The following is a 21,807-nucleotide window of genomic DNA, read 5'->3' as shown; positions in this document are numbered from 1 at the left end:
CTTCGACAACATAAAAATAGATTAATGTGAGTTGAAGTTTCTGATATACTTCCTATACCCATGTATCCCTTCGAACTATTAAAGCTTCGAACGTAGGCGATTTCTTTTCTAATACTTCGGGGTAGGTTTATGGTTCTCGTTATCAAGCCATCTCGAAGGCATTTTTCAAGTTCGGGGTAGCAGCTCGCGTTGTCCAACAACTTTTAACGAGTAAGCAATAGTTATTGCACGACAGTGTATGAAATTTTCTCGTTATCAACAAAAAAACATATTTGTGTTTCGCCAAGTGGGCTACATCGACAACAAAATACGTAAACAAACCTGGATCATATATCGAATACGTTAAATTAGTTTACAAGACCAAATCGAATCAATCATGTTCACCTCTCTGTCTGTTGAGTATAAATTTATGAAAAATGCAATAAAAAACTAAAGTCTGGCTTGGGTTGAATTTAATTGCTCAAATCGAATTAGAGGAAAAAATAGCCACAAGCAAACAAAAAAAAAGAAGAAATTTGGTATGAAAGAAAAAAAGAAAAACGGAACATCATAAAAACTGAGAAAAGGAAAGGAAAGTATATAAAATAAGGAAATAGAATTGTGATCGAAGACGACAAGATGGAAAGAAAATAAAAAGAGACAGAAATTAAAAAAACAAAGGAAAAAAAGAAAAGATATAAACAAATAAAGTAAGAGAAGTGTAGAAAAGAAAATAAAACACAACGTAGGATAAAAGGAAACAAGACAAGAAAAAATGGAGAAGAAGAGAAAAAAGCAAAGATAAGAAAAAAAAAGAAAATAAAAGAAAGAGAAAAAGAAAAGGAAAAGGAAAGAAAGAAATGAATACACAAGAAAAGGAAAGGAAACAGGAGAAAAGAAAAGATAAGACGAGAAAGGAAAGAGCTTAGACAAGTTAAGGAAAGAAGGGAAAGATAAAAAAGGAAAGGGAAGAAAGAGAAGGAAAAACAATTTAAAAAACAAAGAAAAAAGAAGGGAAAATAAGAACAAAGCAAACATATAAATAAATAAAATAAGAGAAGGGCAGAAAGAAAAATAAAACACGCCATAAGAAAAAAAGAGAAAAGACAAGCGAAAAAAAAGAGAAAAAGGAAAAGAAAAGAAAAAGAGAAAAGGAAGATATTAGACAAGGAATGGAAAGAAAGAAGAGACAAAAGAGCGAAGAGAAGAAAGGGAAGCAAAAGAAAAGACAAAACAGCAAGAAAAGAAAACATAAGGCAGAAAAACGAAAGAAAAAGTAAAGAAAAGAAAAAACACAAAAGGGAAAGAAAAGAAAAGGAAAAAAGAAAAGAAAGAAACAAAATAGAGCTGGACAGAAGAAAGAAGAACAGATTAAAATGGAAGGTATGGCACAGGAAGGAAAGGGACGAGAAAAACGTAGATAAAAAACTCGAAAGAAAAATAGAAAGGAAGAAAAGGAAAATTAAGAAGCAATAACAAATGGATTCGGGGAAAAAAAACAAAACAAAAAGGAGGTAGACATGAAGCACAGATGATGACGAGAATGAAAAAGATTGGCCCAACTATATGAAGCACCAGTAAAAAACAACAAGGACCGAGAATAAGGTACAAAAAGGGAACCGATAAATTCTGAAAACAAGTGTAACAATTCATCATCGAATAGATATCGCCAATAACCAAATAACTTATCATAATTTTTCGAGTTTTTATGATTTTCGATAACCAGCTCCACTTACTTTCTAGTAAACACGAGAGCAGGTTAAATATGCGGTTATTCTACTTAATTTTTGTTAAACCATTAACTGAATTTAACGTTACGTTCACCTGTTTGTTTAAAACGATGAAATGAACTTTTATTTTACCTGGATTTGTTTATATTCAAGTGACACGCAAAAAAAGTTGAAATTTTGAATTCGGTCATTGCCGAACTATATCACTTAAATGCTTATTCTAAATGTAATTTCTGTGTTAAATGTCATTAAATGTTTGCATAAGTTACGTATGCGACAGAAAATAATCTATTCATCCATTGGGTTTGAAAATTTCTCTCTTGCAATTGAATAAACACGCAAAACCGATTTCAAAGAAAAATAATAAAAAAAATAAAAAATAAAAAAATACTATCGAAAGAGAAAGAATGAGTGAGTAGGAATAAATTCTGCTCCAAAATCATTGTGTGGTAAACAAACAAATAAATAATAATAATAATAATAATAATGATAGTAACAAGAGCAGAAACGCTTTTAAATTCAAAAGCGTAAACGAATGCATAATGTATGACCGAACACGACCCATCCGTTCAACAAATTTTAGTTCAAAAAAATTTGGAGAGATGAATGAAAATGCAATCTTTTTTTCGAGAACATGATAAGAACGTTCCACAATATATATATATATATATAAATATATGTACGGAAAACGTTTATACAGAATCAGAAGAAAAAAATTCCTTAGCATATCCTAGCAGTAGTGTTTGTTAAACAGTTAAAAATGAAAGAGAGAGAGAGAGAAAGAGAGAGAGGAAGAAAGAAAAAATGAAATTATTCAATTGGAAAAAAAAAAAACACATGAATTTCTATTTTATACGACAAGAAAAGAACACAAGACCCGCAACATGACACATCTATTAAGGGAGATATTTAAAAGCTTTTCCTTTTTGGTTTTCCTCTTCTCCCTCTGGCACAACGCAGCGTGAAATACTATCAAGTACGGAATTTATCGAAAGCATTTATATAAAACGTATTTTTTTTTTTTTTTGTGTAACAATATCCAGTCGGTAATACGGAGAGGTTTGTAAAATAAAGCTAGTAACCAAAATCACTGGTACACCAGGAATCCTTTCAAAATAAACCATGGCAACCACACAGAAAAATTCAAAGTTTATAAAGTTAAAAGTTTTCCCAAAAAATAAAAATAAAATATATATAAAATATATATATATACATTACTTGCTTCTTTTTATCCGGACACAAACAGAGACAATACAAATAAGGTTTTTTGTCAATGCCGGTTGCCTTTGACTTTGAAAACATTTATGAATTAAATTTCTTGAATTATTACTATTTTACTTTTTTTTAATCTTATATACAAAAGTAGTCTGTTTCCATTTGTAAAAAAAAAATAACCTCGAAATAGGCAGGTGAAATAAAAAGCAGATGTGCTAGTGAGTGTAAAATTGAATCTGTTATGCGTCGCGTACTTAAGTTACGCACAAGCGATTACTCTCGACAGCTACGAAAATTTCAATATTGCGAATAAGCAGAGTAAAGCAATTTCTCAAGTATAATTTTAATGCCATCGACTGGTTTTCAAAGGACGCACACTCGGTTTAAAGCTAAGCCACATTGGCCTCGGTAACGATTCTTGCAAAAGAAGTTCTTATAAAAAACTTATTTTTCTTTATTCTCGCCTACGTATGAATGTTTTTATACCCTACAGTCGTAAATATGTACCTGCGTTCGTACATTAGCATTAGGAAAGAATTACGACAGATCCACCTTCAAAACTATTTTCTGAATGCGTTTAAGCTTTTCTGTCGGTCTCTTTCTTTATCTCTGTATTCCTATGTTCAACTTACGGAGCACAATTTTCGAAAATTTTTGCACAAGATTTGCTAGGCTGACGTGTATTCGCTCGCTTCTCTGTCATTCAAGAAAATTTTCTAAATTCTAGTGAAATTGAAGTATGATTTTTAATATTTCAGCCTACAAGACGAATGCGTAATATTTCGATCGGATTGGGCAGTCTTTTCAGCTGCCTCCCGTATAAACGTTCTTATAAAAGATAAGCCTTTACGCGACGACATGGTCGAATTTTTGGAATTTAATGACAGAAGTTGGTCCATCTTAATCTGTTTGTGGTTTTTGGATCACGTAAGCCCACTATTCAGAGCCCCATATAAGACCGTTTGGAAAGTAAGACTAAACTTTGATATCTTATGACGAAAATAGGTGAATAGCAGTACGTGCTTGGCAAAAAAGGGAATTTTATCAAATTTGAGCCACGTCGTTTCAGAATTTAAGCTCGTTCCCATTTACCTAATAAAGAGATATAAATATTTTTGGTACTTTCTGACTAAAAAAGGCAGAATATTATATTAAGCGAAGTACAGGTGTAGGTGATTTAGCCATCGGCATCGCCAAACTTTAATTTTCTCATTTATTTGGTGTAGTAATGTTGCAATATCTTATTGCTCATAGAAATAGAGAGAGAGAGAGAGAGAGAGAGAGAGAGAGAGAGTGAGAGAGAGAGAGAGGAACAGAGAAAGGGCGGGAGGAGAAACAGAGAGAAAGGGAATCCGATAGAGAGAGAAAGAGTAAAACATCCATTGAAAGGCAACTAAAACGATCTACTGCCAACGATTACTCTGCTTCATTACAAGTTGGTTAGCGGAGCTCAACTAAGGAGACCTCCGCTGGCAAGTGTTCACTCACCTATTGTAACTGCAAATTCCTACTCTCCTTCTCTTCTGTAAGGTTTTTAAAGGGTCACTCGTACTGTAGCGATAGCCATGGTGATTCCTTTAGGACCTTTGGGCTTGTTGCACAATGTCTTTTACAAGTGAGATGATTCGGATTAACGGTAACATTCCTGCACTATTAGTACTCACTAAGAGCGTTAAGAACACACATCCGGTTATCTGAAAACGTTCAGCTATGTCCGCATTCAAACGATAACGAGGATCTGGCCGCTGGACAAGTTACGCATTTTCACCCTAATTCGAATCAATTTAGAAGCAATCATTTCAGTACACCTGACGTTACCGATGTCACCACAAACCTGAAAAAATATTTGAATTAGAACTCGATCATGGCGAGTGCTGAACGACAGGAAAGCAACGACACTTGGCTACATTTTGTCGATATTCGATAATTTACAAAGGCTTTTAAAGCTGTCCCGTTACATAAAGGTCTTGACAATGAAAATGTGCTGCAGATCCATGTTAACGTATAAACACTGGTTTCTGTGAAAAAGTGATGTACGTTTTATTCTGCTGATAATTAACGGATATCGGCTCCTGTATCTCTTCGTCGATATTCCTGCCTTCAATTTAAAGGAGTTTTCTGAAACAGAAAACTAAAGGTCTCCGGTTTTTGTCCTCTTAACTGACTTCTTTTCCAGCCATTTATACCTTGCCTATATTTCGTTAATTTGCACGTCGTTAATGCGTATTGACATTCAATTCCTGCATCTAAATTTTTAAGGATTGCAAAGGCATCTCCATTCGTTGTAACGATCCCTTAAGTTTATATGAATATATGCAGAAATATTTAACATATCCTCAACCCTTTCTTAATTGATTGAGAATCGTTTGATTAAGCGATTTAAGCATGCTTGTACCATCCATTCGTCATTCCGTTTTGTGTTGAATTCATCACAGTCTTTAGTGCGTTCGCTTCACGAAAGTAGTTGAAGTTAACAACAAAGGCAACAGTTAGTTAATTTTATGAAGATTTGCAGGCTTGCTCTTGCCAGGCTTGTTTTTGCGCCAGCAAATCTATAACAAATTGTTTTGTCTTTTTCGACTGTTCGATTCCATGCTGAGCTCATTTCATTTCGTTACACTAATTACTTATCACAGCCTTAAGTGATAAAGAAAGAGATTTGTGTCTTAATTAATCTTTTGTCCTGTGAGAAAGAAATGATTGTATTACAAGCATTTCTCAATAGTTTTTTATATACAAAAAAAAAAAAATTTTTTTTTTTTTTTTAATTTTTGAAAGACAACCGCAGTAAATTCAAAATGTTAGACAATTTTCTTTTTAAGCACTTTTTCTCTCTAATTACTTTTCAACTGAGAGCATTCATCTCATTTAAAATTCAATGCATCTTACAATCAATTCAAGGTTAATAAGGGAGACAGCGTGAAAATTATGGCAATTTCAGTCAAGGTCAAGTTGTAGACTTACAAACAGCTAAGTAAGTGTAAAACAAAATAAAAAAAATATTATAATTTTAAAAATTCAAATCGATATCGATGAGGTAGATAAATAAAAGCACAACGAACGAATATTAGTGCACTTATTCACGCAACGGCATTGTGTCGTTGAGTAAACATCAAGAAAAACAAGTAAGAAAATTATATTCAATTGCGATCGAATCTTTTATACCCACCACTGCTACCTTATTTTGCAGAAATTTGCCTCGTGTATCTGTTGCAATTTATGAGTAACTATAAGGAAGTGACAGGGAAAGCTAAGTTGTGCGGACTATTGGTTGTACAGACCAAGTAGAAGTCATTTCTAAATTCTTTTGCAAATTTGTAGGGGATATCTTCATTTTCCTTAACAGAAGAATGTTTGGATGGACATGCTTAGCTGAATTAAAAATTTGAAATTGATCGACAATTTATATAAATTGTGGAGGCGATCTCTTGATTTCCCCTTACGGAAGAATATTTATTATAGATGCTGCAACGGTGCGTAGATGGGCAGATGGACATGCTTAGCTGCATTCCAAATTTGAAATTGACCGACAATTTATATAATTTGTGGAGTTCTTCAAGCCTGTCTCTCCGACTTACAAGGGATTGAAAAAAAAATGTAATTCCGATGCATTATAAAATTGGATAGGCGCGGCCGACTTTTTCATTTATGTACAGGTACCGCAGCATCGTTTATAGAATATTTGTTATAATTTTCCTACACTTATCTGCTATGGCGGATGAGTAATGAGCAAAAAACCAATTTCTTATTCCTTTTGATAAACAGAGGTGTTCTCAGTTCACGTGACGTTGTAGGCGAGTCCATCGACCGTTTTGACCCAATTTCAATATCAACGTGGGTGCAAGAGATTCATTTTTGTGTCAAGACAAGACATTTTTGTGACAACAATGTTTACAAAAAGCATTATACAGACGGATGGACACAGAAACCGACAGACAGACAGGCTTTAAACCGATTTAGAATTTGATACTGATCAAGAATGAAGAATATATTTTTTGTGGATTTACTGAAGCTTGCTCCTGGGCGTTGCAAACGTTTCAAGGAAATGAATACACCCTTACCCTTCGGTCATGGATAGAAAAGCAAAGAGAAGAAGAAGAAGAAGAAGAGAAGGATCATATTTCATGTAAATAAAAAAGAAAATTATTAAAAAATAAAACAAAAACAAGTGAGAAAAGCAAAAACGCTTATTTACTCATTTTCTTACATAGCAACACTTTCTCCATCCATCAAAGTTTATCTCTCTCTCTCTCTCTCTCTCTCTCCGTCTCTCTGTCTCTCCCTGTGTCCCATCGAATCATCATCATTAAAGGCATTGAAACATGTGCAAGGTCACGTAGGACAAGAAGCAAGAACTTTTCTATATATTTTTGTTTTTCTATAGATTGTTTGGCTGCAGCCAAGACTTGTATGACATATATGAAAAAAAAAAAAGAAAATTTTTTGTATCCAACATACACTGACATGTGCACTAATAAAGATTAAAAAAGGAAAAGAAAAAAAACAAACAAACGCAAGTCGTATACAAGCAGTGAAATATTTTGATTTTAAATTGAAATATAAACCACTGTAAGGATGTGTGCGTCTCTATTCCTCTCTCTCTCTCTCTCTCTCTCTCTCTCTCTCTCTATCTCTTTCTCTCTTTATGTGTTGATTGCAACTTAGTAATAGGATGCGGTTTTTTTCTTTCATGGATAAAAGAAATTTTCAACGTTTTAGCAAAAAAAAAAAATAAATAAATAAATAAAACCTATGATGTCAGCCACACTCGTAAGCCCACACACACATGCTTACCGCAATATTCTCTTACGTGTAACTGCATAAATTTTAGCATAAATGCGTCGTTGATTTGATTATGTGCAGGAAATGTGCAAAATAGCGGTAAATAATTTAAATTATATATAAGTATATAAAAAAATTATGTCACTTGCAGGATAATTCTGTTATCAAAGGGAATAAATGAAGAAAAAGAAACAAGGGAAAGAAGATTGTTTGTCGTGCTAAGCAACGTCCCTCTATCCCTCTTATTCCGTTTTCGTATGAAAACTACACATTTCTTGGATTTCCGTGCCGTATACCTCTCCTCTCTCTCTCTCTCACTGTCTCTCCCACTCCCCCTTGTCAAGCATACATTCTCTTATTGCTTAAGTTAACCTAACGTTGACATCATTTTATTTCTAATGATTTACAAACACTTAACCTCCTGTTGAGTAGCTAGTACACGTCCATGTATTATGAATGCATACAACACAAATATATACATATACGTTATATTAAGCTATAAATAGCTTAATAAATTTTTATTTAAATGTTTACTCTTCTTCATGTTCATGTGTATGCGTTTAAAAAGAATAATAACAAGTTATCTAAGCATATAATAGGTGAAATTTTATAAAAACTCTACTTGACATTAAGAGACAATAACTCTTCCTTTACCACCGCTACTAATACTGCTACTACTACTACTACTACTACTACTACTGCTACTGCTACTACTACAAAAGATACATAGAAGCAAACACATTTATATAGAATGAAAACAAATAGCATGAATAGCGTGAATGCATAGTTTATTTGTCAGGCACTCGTAAAAGTTAGAGATTGTTAACATTAGTTGGCAACAGCAGCAACCAACTGTCGTCAACATCATTTCATTCATTCTCTCGGTCTATTATAAAAATTCATTGTATGTTGGGAAGTGTATTAACCATTGTGCAGCCTGAACATTTTTTGAATTTGAATAATTTTTAAATTTTTGCGACAACTATGGAAAAGCAAAAAATGTTGTTTTTCTAGAAGATTGCAAACAATTTACATAAATAGGTAATCCAGTGCCGGATTAAGTGCTAAAAAAAGGAAAAATGCCAAAATACTGATTTTATTTTTTTGGTTTCTTTTTTTGTATTAAACATTCTTTTTACGTTTTCGTGCCGCGATTATGCAAACAACATTTCCTATGCTACTATTATTTCAACATCTTTCTAAATTCCGCTAATCTTTCATAAAACACATGCCAAGCTTTTCAAAAATTATTACAAAAATGCTTTGTGCCGGGCTTTCCTTATTCAACATGAACTCAAGATTTTTCCTTGTGAGAATAGTTATCTAGAAAATGAAACAAAAATCGCTTAGACCAAAAAATCTGTTATACTTGTTCAGTTTTTCAAATATGCTCTAATGTTTGCTTTCTTAATCAAGGTGAAATGTCTTTCGTTCTGGCGATCCTTCTTCATCTGGGAACGCAATTGGAAGGATGCTTCAATTGAAGACATCTCAATTTATGTCACTCTTTCCTTAATCAAGCTGAAAACTCCTTTCTTGCATCAATCTATCTTCAGTTAACAATGACATAAGAAAAGCTAGGGATTGAAAAATCCAAGTCATTTGCTAACAAATTTCTGCCACAGTAGTTTTCACGGTTCCACTGTAAAAAATCAATTCATTTTAATCACATTATCCATAAGTGAAACCTTTATAGTGGACAAGGGCTCTACACCAATTTGCTTAACACATTTACTCCTGGAAAGATTTTATAAAATAAAGTGGTTCGATCTGATTAATTCTGTATAGCGTTAGTCGAAACCACGGTGAACTGGGACCTGTAAATTTCACACACGAATACCTGGACAAATGGACAGACAGACAAGTTTAGGTCAATTCAAAAAGTGATCAGTCTGTAAAATAAAAGGATTCAAATATCGTGGCCTGTAAACTGCCCACACGAATACATGGAGTGATGGACAGACAGACATTTTTAAACCGATACAGAGAATGATCAGCCGGTGAAATAAAAGGACTGTGAATTAAACACAAGAAAAGACGGCGGGTAGATGGACAGATAAGATTAAAACGATTTAGGAAGTGGTTCCGAAAGGGAATCTGAATCGGTCGATCGATAATAAAAGGTGGGTCTATTTCAAATCCTCCCGAACATTGTATAAAATCCGCGCAAGCTTAATAAACTCCTTTACCACAAGGGGATGTAGGTTATAAAAACTCATTAAAAAAAAAGTTATACACAATGCCCCTTAGTTGGCTTACGTAACAGAAAGCTCATTAGTGCGTAGATATGCGAAATCGCATATTTCCTACGTTTGCTACTTGATATCATTTTCTAAAAGCAGCACTCACTCATTTACTTCCTCAGCGGAACTTGCTTTCTCGCCATAAGTTCCTAAGACACTCGGGCAATTTACTTCGCATCGTCTTTTTTTTCAAGGCAAAACTGCAAGAATCAATGGGAACACTGAACCAATATCAACTGCACAAAAAGTGAGGATTGTCAGTCCACAGACAATTCAATATACAGTCTATAGAAGATATCAATCTAAATTTTAACCTCAACACTTAAGGCTTATAAATTATCTTCACAAACAAAAAAAAAAAAAAAAAAAATCCAAAACTTTTAATATTTAAATTTCAAGCTTAAGTACTAATTATTCAAGATTGTGCTCCAAAGAGACAATAGCTCTTCACTCGTTGTTGTTTCATCTCTTCATCCAACCATACAAGAAAGAATTTCAAGCTTAATATACCGAGGAATTCCACTTCATTTGTTTTAGATAATTAGCATAAAGTGTAAATTTGGTAAGGGATTACCATGACAGACAGCTCTAAGCTACTAGTTACTGTAATAGTACCAAAGAGAACAATAATGTGTAATCGAAAAGAGCAAAAAAAAAAAAACTTGTATTTGTCTTAAGACGAAACTTTGATATCCCCTACCTGGCTCCTACAAATGAATACAAATTACAGAGTACGAATATATTCGTTTGTCAGATTTTTTGTTGACTCCTTAAAGACCCATAGGATATATTTATTACAAATTAAAGCTTTCTGACCATTGGGAAATTGCTCGTATTCAGATTGCAACTCTTCCTATACCTCGATAGATGATTATTCTAAACTTTAGATTAGCAATTGCTTGACATTATAATTTATAGTTTGCTTGCAAATTCTGTTCTTAGTCGTAGGGCGCGGATATTGTGTTTGTTGTCATTGCAGCTTAAAAGTATAAATTCAGTTACTCGGCTCAAATTGTGCAGATGTAAGCATTCCACAAACAAATTAACGATAAGTACCAGAAAGACAGATAGATGGACGGACGGACGGAATAAAAACCCCTGGTGAACTTCTTATGCAACTGAAGCGTATTTCTGATTGTTACAAACAAAAGTATTTATCTAACTTGCGCTTATCCTTCAATGCTCGATATGAAAAACTTCAATAACTTTAAGCTTTAATCGCAGCATAAAAAAAGAAAATTTATTTTATAACACGAGTTGCTAGAGACTTTCTTTTTATAACCAAAGTTGTATTAACGTTTTCATCACGTATATTACGTTCATCTAAGTATTTCGAATATCCCCGGCCATGCAAACATTTTCATACAATTTTGTTTAGGCCTTCACAACCATCCCTATTATTACAGTCTTGACAGTGTTTCTTGGATAAATTGCAAGAAAAAAAGAACCCATGTGTTTACAATAAATGCAAATACTAAGATTGTGTCCCAAAAAGTTTTTCTTATGGCCAACAACCTCAAAGAAAACCCTACGAAATCTTACACATACTATGTAAATCTTACGAGAATGCATTGAATTTCTAAGCAAAAAGTAGGAAAGCAGTTAGCGAGCACCTGCATTCAGTTCAAACCATAACCTATTCGCTATCAACTTTCTCTCTTAACCCTTTTATCCTTTTTCTCTCTTTCCCCCCAGTCACTTCTTTCACAAATCGTTTCTTATGTTTTTTAATAAGAAAAAAAGAAAAAAAAAAAAAAAAGAAAAAAGTTTTTCTTTTAGTTCGTTTTTCGTTTCCTCCGGTCTTGTTAGCAATATTATGTTGCTATTGAAGGGAAAATACCAAATGGAAAAAAAAAAACTCTTCCTTAACTATTCCTCCATTCATTTATTGTTATCTTTTGTTGTATTATGTGCCATGTATGTTGATGTTTTTAGCCAATAGGCTAAAAGATATTTAGCCTGAAAGATATACTAATCGCAGCATGTCATTTGTACAACTTCCAGAAATGTCTGTTAGAATCTCATAGAATGACGTAAAACGGCGTGCTGATTTTGTCCGTCTATCTGTCCGGTGAATTACGAAATTTGAAATGTGAAAATTGTCCTTAATATTCGTAATGTCTTTTAATAAATCGAAAGCGAAAAAGGGGCGTGATCCACAAATATTATAGCAAATATTTCCATAATGAGCTAAGGAAGCAAAAAGCTTAAATCCTCTTCTTTACACAGAAAATAGCAAAAATCACTATTTCGTAAAAATAGTAACAAGAGAGGAAAAAGTACTAAATGTACGACTATTAGGCTTGCATACCATACGAAATTCCCTCTAAAGCGTAAAAAAAAATTTCTTACTTAATTTCTTTTAGCTTAAATCGCATATCTGCGGCTATGTTTGGGGGTTGAAGACTGTATTTTGGCCTCCATAGCTTAAAAAAAAAAAAGAAGAAGAAGAAGAAGAAGAAGTAATTTCAATACATACACGCATACCCAACGCAGTGTGTGTATAAGTTTTCATGGGCAGAAACATTTTTGTTTCTTTTGCGGTTTACGCCTTAAAAAGAACAACACAACAATAAACACATCCGTTTCCTTTCATCGCATTTTTAAATCCAATGCATTTAATTTAAGTTATCACACGCACACACATATACACACAAACAAAAGGGAAAAAAGAAGGAATACGAAAACACAAAATCGTCCTCATCGTCGTTATCATCGTCGTCATCATTAAGCCGCATGTTGTTTTATGTGTATTATGTGTTAACCGCAAGCAATTATAAAAATTTGTTCAAAGGATTTAAAATTTAAAAGACTCAAAAGTGAAACTCAACTAGACAACAACAAGTAAAACAACATCAAAGCTTAGTCTATATACCGAATATGTGCTAACCAGAGTTTCCACACCTTTGAAAAAAGAAAATCGATTTAATTATCTTTTTTCATTCAATGCAGGCATCGCTGATATCCTCTCATGCTGAATAATCTTACATTTTATCTCTTTTGCTCGCCAGCGGAAAGTGAAAGTGTACCAGTACGGCATAGTTCATAAGCATTCCTGTGAGAAAACCCATCAAACATTCGCACTTCAGATATAGCTAGCTTCCCTTACCTTCTCTACATGCGATGAGCATAATGTTTTCTCTAATGCCCACATTGCTTACTGCAAGCGGCTTTCTTCACGAACCATAATTTTTTCGATCATTTTCCTTCTATGCTCACGGATACTTTCTTTGAAAGCGTGTCCGTAAGCCGCGCCTCAAGGTCTGAGTTTTCGGAATTTTTAAATAAATCTTCCATAAAGCCTTGCTTATCTAATTATGAAAGAAATATTTCTTTTGCTTTCTTCTATATTCAGGTGGGGTCGAAGTTCGTATGCTTACCACTATTCAAATCCTTAACGCCCCATGCTTTTATTTACGGTCATAAAAAAGTGAATGGGATAAAATATATCTATTGTTTATATATTTTCTGTTCGCTGATCAATTTGGTCCATTTTCAATATCAACCTGTGTGCAGAAACTTCCAATTATTCTAACAAATTTGAAGTTCAGGAGACCAGGAGAATGTCAACGATACACACCACACAGATGGACGGATATGGCTTAATCGATTCAGAATTTCACGCTGATCACGAATATACGGTCTCTGAAGCTTCCTTTAGGTTATTATGAATGAGTATATCGGGTCGTTCAGTGATGGGTATAAAAAAATCGGAGAAGGTGTGCTTTTTTTATCTTTCGAAGATGGAGGAGCATACCTGATCCTTCGGCGATGTGTATAAAAAAATCAGAGAAAGTACGCCTTTTTTTTATCTTTCGAAGATGGAGGAGCTTACTAATATAAAGCTAGGTCTGCTACAGGAAATCTTTAGACATAAAGGGTCAAGATAGCTTTTTGGCAGGCTAAGAATGAGGTTTTCCGTATGAAACCATCACATCAGGCGAAAAAGGTATTCTTCACCAACGTCTCATTAGTATCAGTTTTTCGTTCATGTTATTCATCCTTGCTTTGAAACTCCATGCCGCGCTGTTAGTCGATCACCACCCAATAAGCATATTTTAAGAGGAAGATTCTCTTAAATGGTTTTACTCACTATTTTTTTGTTTTTTTTTTCTTTATTTATTTATGTTAATGTAAGTTTTTTATTTACATTTTATCTTTCAATTTATTTGTATATCCACTATCGCAAGATGATGGTATATTTAATTTATCAAATCGTTTACAACCTCAAAAAGAAAGTTTCAGAGATCCTACAACGTAGGGTCTTGGTCAGCATGAAATTTTGAATTCATTTAAGCGGTTTCATCCGTCCGTCCGCTTAATTTCTGGGATCAGTCTCAAACTTGACAAAAGCGTTAGAAGTTCCTTTGTCAAGGTTGATATGAAAATTGAGCCAAATCGGGCAAAAGTCATACCCACGGTACACTGTACACAAAAGCAGAGAACCTCTGCTTTTAAACGCAGAAAGGAGGGTTTTTTTTTTGCTCGTCAGTTATTAATATATGTCAATCCTCAAAAAAAAAATCGACCACGCCCATTCAATATAACAGAAAATCAAAGTTTCATTTTTTTTTTTTTTTAAGGTTATCTTAAACTAGTGAAAATGATTCGGATCAAACCACTTTTTCGGCCACTTCTCACACAGTAATTTATTATACCCGACACCCTTTGTCGTACAGGATGCATTAAATTAGCACGAACATATGTAACATGTTGAAGAGCTTAAGATAGACTCATCTTTCGTTATACCAATCGATAGAAAATCGTAATCCGAATTGATCTAAGCTTGTCTGTTCATCTGTCTCCTGTCCATGTAAATTTGTGTTCAAGCTACAGGTCGACATTTTTGAAATATTTTGATGATATTTCCTAGAATGATATGCTTTGACCCATCGAGGAATGCTATTGAAAATGGTTCGAATCGACCATTGTTCATATAACGCCCTTTCTGAGAAGTTGTGGAAAAAGTTGCAATTTTCAAAATCTCTCAGCAAAAGTGGCTAAGTATTCGGCATTCTAAATTGGTATGAAAACTTTGGGCCGGCTGGGGTAATTTTTGAACCCGCTTTCATGTGATGAAAACTGAAATTCATAAGACAACTACAGTAATTTAACTTAAAAAAATTAACTGTGCCAAATTTGGACCATCCTGGCTTATTTTTTGCATCCCAACCTAATAAGGAGTTTCACGAAAGTTAAAGCTTTGCAGAGCACAAAAGTCTCAGTTTTAATATATCGTGATGGAAATCGACCCGTAATAGTAATTTCATACAAAAATTAATTCTAGAAAATTTGAACCATCTACACCTATTTTTAGATCCTGCCCTAAGGATTAAACTTGTATTACATTGGGTTGCGTTTTGAACCCGCTTCATCATAAATACGCACACGAAAAATGTGCCTTTATATAGACACAAGATATAATTTTTGTGTTTTATAATTAAGACAAATTGTATTAAACAATATTGGGTAGGGTTAAAGGATCGGCCTAGCCCAACTATTATGTTTTTAGTTGTTTCCAAAAGTATTTATATGCATAATTAAGCGAAATGGTGTACGGTATTAAATGTCGGGCCCTGTCCTACTATAATGTCTTCACTTGTTTCCATTTATTTATGCTCATAATTGTTATCTATATAAGGGTATTTATGTCTCTCCAATACATAAAAAAAAACATCGCAAAATAAATCTTTAATTAACGTTAAACATAATAAGATGTTTCCGAAAAGAAAGAAAAAGCTACGTCTTGTAAGTAAAATTAGTTCACCAACCGTTAAGGATGACTGGCTAACTAACTAATGGTATAGCTTGAGTATATGTAAGACAATTAGAAGAATAGTGACAAATGCCTTGTAAGTGTAAGCAGAAATACTGCTGAGTGCACAAACGCTAGCAGCCTAGTTATTTGCATAGGTTTTTGATTGCGGACATCAAGACGTCTCAATTAAAGATGATAATGGGAAACCAGTAAATGCAAATAGAAGTAATGATAAGTTGTTGAGAAGTTGGGGGAATTTCTAAATGTTTTCAAATTTTTTATTAAACATATTAATAAGGAAAACCTCTTCGTCCAGAATGAAAAAGTCAATAAGAAGAATCCATTTCAAAACATTCTGGATTAAAAAAAATATGCAGTAATGTGATCAAATAGTAAGACCAATATTCGAGATAAATTGCCCGGGTTTATCGAATATCAGATATATATTTTTGTAAAATAAATAAAAAGCACTGGGACAGACATCAGTGTCAAATGTTACGTCATAAACGTCATTAGCATTTTCCCTGCGCTTAGTTTCGCATGACTCAAAAACTATTTTTTTCCCGATTTTTTCAATGTTTGCGAGGAGATCATTTCTGACTATCAATGGGTCATGAAAGGCATTATTACGGGAGATTAGACTTAGATCTATGCATAAAACCCGAAACCAATAGATCAATCGAGTGAATATCGTGCAAATGGTGAGCCAAGACCGAAAAAACCTCGCCAAAGTCACTTAAAACAGTTTTCTTCGATTATCGTGATGTTCCTTCCGCCGGGCCAAACCTTTACGCAAATTTAAGGATTACTTTGACGGCGACGAAATAGATTTAAAAAAGAAAAAAAATTGATTGGTCATACTTTTTGAACACAGCATTATGTCTATCAAAAATCATTAAAGAGTAGAATGACAGAAAATTTTCTGACTTTCAATATTTCTTGCCTGTCCTTTATGTTTCATATAGCCTCTCCACGGACTAAAGTCACAAGTGAAATATGTTACTTTAAATATGCAAAAGTTTTCGGTTCTTTAATCCATAGCCAAAATACTTAATAAAAATCATACGTTGTTTCGTCGTCTCTTTCGTACTTCATTCATCGACTATCCATATATCACTTGTGTCACGATTTTCACGCTGTAACGTCCGTCAATGTATATGACGTGCAAAAGAAAATGTCACACATATAGGAAGGCATTGCCCAGTTAACAATTTAGTAAAGGATAAAAATTTCATTTGTTTATAGCTCAATAAATAAATTTCGCAGAGAGTGCGTAAAGTGATACGACGACTATTAAATGCCATACACGTTTACACCCACCAAAGAAAGTAAAAAAAAAAAAAAAAGAGAAAAATTTACGTTCACGGTCATATAAAGTATTTTTTCAAAGCGATATTCTATCCAAGTGAAGTAACCATAAAAAACGTTTGTTTTTTTCTTTATTTTTATTTTTATTTTTGTTTTTTTTTTTAACATTTCTCTTTTATTTTCTTTCAATTTTATTTACAGCTGGGTATAGCCATCGGTTTCGTTTTGCCGCCTATGCTGGTGGCCAACTCTGACGATCTCAATGTTATCGGAAATGATTTACAATGGATGTTCAACTATGTTGCGGGTTTAACTACAGTCCTATTCATCTTGATAGTGCTGTGTAAGTAAAAAAAAATGTAAAAAATTGCTTACGAACACACGAGCAAACGGCACATACGTATCTACCATACATAAACATGCATGACTAACGGACAATTAAAAGTGTTTTGTTATTTTTCGAAAAAAAATCTACTAACACTTGCAATGGAATTTTTTTTTTCTCTTGTTTTTTTGTTGTTGTTTATTTATTTATTTTTATTTTTTTTTTGCTTGCTTGCTTCGCCTTATACGACAGTTTTCCAAGCCAAACCACCTACACCACCCTCGGCTGCACAAAAAGTTGCTGGTCCTGGTTCGGAGGAGGCAGAAAATCAAATTACTTTTATGCAATCGCTTAAGAATCTAATAACTAACGTTAATTATATATTACTATTGATCTCGTACGGTATGAATGTCGGTGTCTTCTACGCCATATCAACTTTACTTAATCCGGTAATTACTGTACAATTTTCTTTCTTCTTAATCTAATCTTACTAATCTGACAGCAGGATCTTATCCACTAATATTGTTATGCCTTTCAATTAATCGTAAGCATGTATTCCTTTCCTTTTTCAGGTGGTTCTTAAATATTATCCTGGCCATGAAATCGATACAGGTCGTATTGGTTTATCCATTGTTTTATCGGGAATGTTAGGCTCCGTGGTATCGGGTATCATTCTTGATAAAAGTCATAAATTCAAGTAAGTGAATAAAAATCAAATCGAACAATAATTTAAATATTATTTGATGCGAACAGACAAAGATAATCATCAACAAATTTAGGACAGTTGTTCCAGTAATTCCAGACAGTAATTCCATGCTTAAGAACACAGATTGAAATCGTTTTGCATAACCAAACCTAGACTTATTAACTCCAAATCCTTGGCAACAATTTCAGTTAGTTAAGCCAAGTTAGCAGCCGTCTCTATGGCTTGGGATGATCAACTGCCCCGTAAAAGGCAGCTTATTATGACCTTACAATTCGATAAGACTTCTCAAACAGTTAAAAGAGAGAGAGAGTGAGGGAGAGAGAGCGAAAGCTTTGTTATTTACAAAGTTAATCGAAACTTAAAAAATTACAATTATGTTTGCGAAAGAAGTGAACAAGCAAGAAAATTAAGTTCGGTCCTGACCGAACCTCTTATACCCATCAACGTTACCTTACAAAAAAACAAAAAAAGTAAAATAACTAAATCTTCATGTCCTCCAATGTGGAGTGGGCGCGACTGATCTTTTCTATTTTCAAAATAAAAGTTTTTGTCGCATAGGCGCGTGGGCGTGGTTGTAGGCCTGTCCTTTGAAAAGTTTGGTCCACCTCATTTTCGCTAACGGGAGAATGTTTACCACAAATACTACACAATTGCGCAACCATACAGATGGACAGACGGATGGATGGACATGGTTAGTGGTATTCCAAATTTGAAATTGGCGAACAATTAATATACTTTAAAGGGTTTTTGGTTTTTGTCCCTTGTAAAGATATTGGAAAAAAACTTACATTTTGTTGCACTATGATATTGGGTAGGAGGGTCCAATTTTTTCCATTTTTGTACAGTATCGGTCGAGGAACATGTGTTCAAATTTTTGTACATTTATCTGCTATAGTTTATAAACAGTGAGCAAAAAATCAATGTTTTACACGGAGGACTTCTCAGTTTACGTGGTGCTGTGGATTTGTCCTCTCACCGATTTGTCCCATTTTCAATACCAACGCGCCCAACAACTTTCTATATTTCTGCGAAATGTGAAGTCGATAGCTTCATTTTTGCGGCCAGAAGAATGTTGACGACAAACATTATACAGATGACAGACGTACATGGTTAAATCGATTTAGAATTTAATGCTGATCAAGAATATATATGCTGCCCTACATTACTTGTGGTACATAGTGTGAAGATTCAAATTTTTTCTTTTCGGAAAAGTTATTTAATTCTGTTAACAGACCATGACTCAGCGGCTCTTCCAGACGTTGTTGCTTGCATAAGTAGAGAATTCTAATACTCGATTAAACCTTTACTAAAAAAAAGAGACTGATATTCTTCCCATAGCATTTCCTTCACCTAACTCAACATCTATCCGCCATAATGTATATGTGTCGGAGGAGTATCTAATGATTATGCTTCATATAATAACTTATCTTGGAATTTTGCGAAAGTATGACTTCTACCGTAGCCTCACGGCTTAAAATAAACGACTGAATCCTATTGAGGTTTATGTATGTGAAGTTTATGTATCTCGGTCTATCGCCTATCACTGTCGGTCTCTTCAGGCGGTCAGTTAAAGAAATTAAACCTAGTGAGTTCTTCTACGAGTAATTTGTCTATGGATGATTATGGGTAACTGTAACGTTCCGGTGATGTTATTCCGACGACCGTTCGATCCACAAAGAAGATAATGTGCAATCTTCACCTCTATGCCTCAGTTCAAAATCAATTTGACGTTGCCAATCGTTTAATTGATTACATTCGAAATACGTCAGTTGACTTTCTTCAAATATTAACACAGGCAACTGTGGCTCTACAACTGCTAACCAATATTAAAACAAGAATACGTAAATATAATTTAAACTACGGTTAGCTCGTAATATGTATAGGGAATGACAAGACTATACGTAAAAATTGATAAACGTGCGATATACTTGGGTTTAAGTAAGGGAGCAAATTAAGTTTGTGCGAATGTATATAACACCCATCCAAAAGGGGCATGAGAAATTTTTTATTATACCGATCGACGCAGAATCACTCTCTGAATTGATCTAAGTTTGTCTGTCCATCCGTCCGTCTTTCATTCTTGTGTTCACGCCTTCTATGATATGAATAAATTTTACGGTGGCATAGGACCTGATCCGCTATACGGTGGTGGGGTGGTAGCACCTGATCCAGTATAGTGCTTGCTTACTTTCTTGCTTGTCAATCTTTTGCATAAAAATCTCTAGAAAATTGCGAAAATTCTGTAAAAATATTTTTAAGAAATTTCTCTTTTTATTTTAATTTTCTATAATATTTTCTTTTTTAATAATTTTCAAAAAAAAATTTTTTTTTTTAAGAAGTAACTAAAATTCTTGTTAGAATTCTCATAGAGAGACTTAAAGCACATAAGCCTAATTGCTTATTTCTCGCTTTAAACACAAGAGAATTCTTCCTCTTTAATGCACTTTTCATTTTACTTTTTGTTTTTGTAATCTGTTCGCAGAGAAACGACTTTAGGAGTTTATGCTTTTTCAATGGTCGGCATGTGGGTATTCGCTTTTACACTGGATACCGGAAGTATTGTAGTAGTTTATATAACGGCATCATTGCTTGGGTAAGTTTTATTTTTCCTATCCTCTTTTTTTTTGGTTTGATTAAATATGCGTGCGTGTGTGTGGATGGAGAGAGTGCGTGTGGCATCAGCGATAAGTCCGGTTCATGCAATCATTTCTGCAATTGCGAACATTTGTTGATTGTTGTGCTTTAGTTCTTGACTACTTTTCAAAAAAAAAAAAAAAACGCAAACAAACAAAACTTACTTTGTATGAATGCTGGCCTGTCTGCGTGCATGAGTGCCACAAGAAGTGTTTTTTTTTTTTTTTCGTCTAAACAAACAGATTTGTTTCTTTTTTTTTTTTTTTGTTATTGTTATTACCATTCTTGTTGTTATATTGTTATTATCGTTAACATTTATTGCAGCTTCTTTATGACGGGCTATTTGCCAGTGGGCTTTGAATTTGCTGCCGAATTAACATTCCCCGAACCGGAAGGTACATCTTCCGGTCTATTGAATGCGTCCTCACAAGTTTTCGGTATTATTTTCACATCAATGTATTCGTGGTTGCTTAGCGATTTCAGCGATGTGGTGGCCAATGTCACTATGGCTATTATGCTGATTGCTGGCACTATTATCACTGCTTTTATTAGTTCCGATTTGCGTCGCCAAAATGCCCAAATCAATGATAAACAACAAAATCCATAGGTTAAAGAAGATTTTGTTTAAATAACACAATAACACATGATGATGAAAAAAGACGGATAAGAAAAAGAAGAAGAAAAAGAAGAAGAGAAAGAATTCAGATTTCGAAAAGTTTGAGGTTTTCAATTCTTACATGCTCGCTTATGCGGATATCGGATCAAGGAAGGATATTGTGTTAATTAAACAAAATCGTAATATCGCCAAATAATTTTTTTTTATTTTTTATTTAAATTTTTTTTTTTACATATATATATATATATATATATATATATATATATTTATTATTGTTATTATTAAGTGTAAAGAGATAATTTTTAAAATATATTTTAATTTTTAAGCTTTAATTGTGTAAAACGAAGCCACAAAAACAGGAAACGAAACATTTTAAACTTTAACGCTTATATTTAAGTGAATTAAGTGAATTAAGATAAATTTTTAGTAATCTTATGCACACATTCCCAGTTGTTGTTAAGGTACCTGCAATGTTTCCACAAATTTCACGTATAAATCTTCATTTAATTAT

The 21,807-nt window shown here is 33.6% G+C and overlaps 1 protein-coding gene across 1 annotated transcript in view; it reads left to right on the top strand.

The window, feature by feature from the left end:
* Nucleotides 1-21,509, top strand: part of LOC119641421 (feline leukemia virus subgroup C receptor-related protein 2) — a 28,025-nt gene extending 6,516 nt beyond the window's left edge. Inside the window, exons 6-10 of the mRNA XM_038040111.1 lie at nt 17,217-17,358; nt 17,593-17,789; nt 17,913-18,037; nt 20,529-20,639; nt 21,005-21,509. Coding sequence (XP_037896039.1) covers nt 17,217-17,358; nt 17,593-17,789; nt 17,913-18,037; nt 20,529-20,639; nt 21,005-21,287 — 858 coding nt within the window. The 3' untranslated portion in view covers nt 21,288-21,509. The remainder of the gene's footprint in view (nt 1-17,216; nt 17,359-17,592; nt 17,790-17,912; nt 18,038-20,528; nt 20,640-21,004) is intronic.
* Nucleotides 21,510-21,807: the final 298 nt, after the last annotated feature.

This window comes from Glossina fuscipes, unplaced genomic scaffold (genome assembly GCF_014805625.2).
Source record: "Glossina fuscipes isolate IAEA_lab_2018 unplaced genomic scaffold, Yale_Gfus_2 148, whole genome shotgun sequence".
Lineage (NCBI taxonomy): Eukaryota > Metazoa > Arthropoda > Insecta > Diptera > Glossinidae > Glossina > Glossina fuscipes.
The sequence above is the reverse complement of the archived record's forward strand: the minus strand, read 5'-3'. Positions and strand labels throughout refer to the sequence as shown.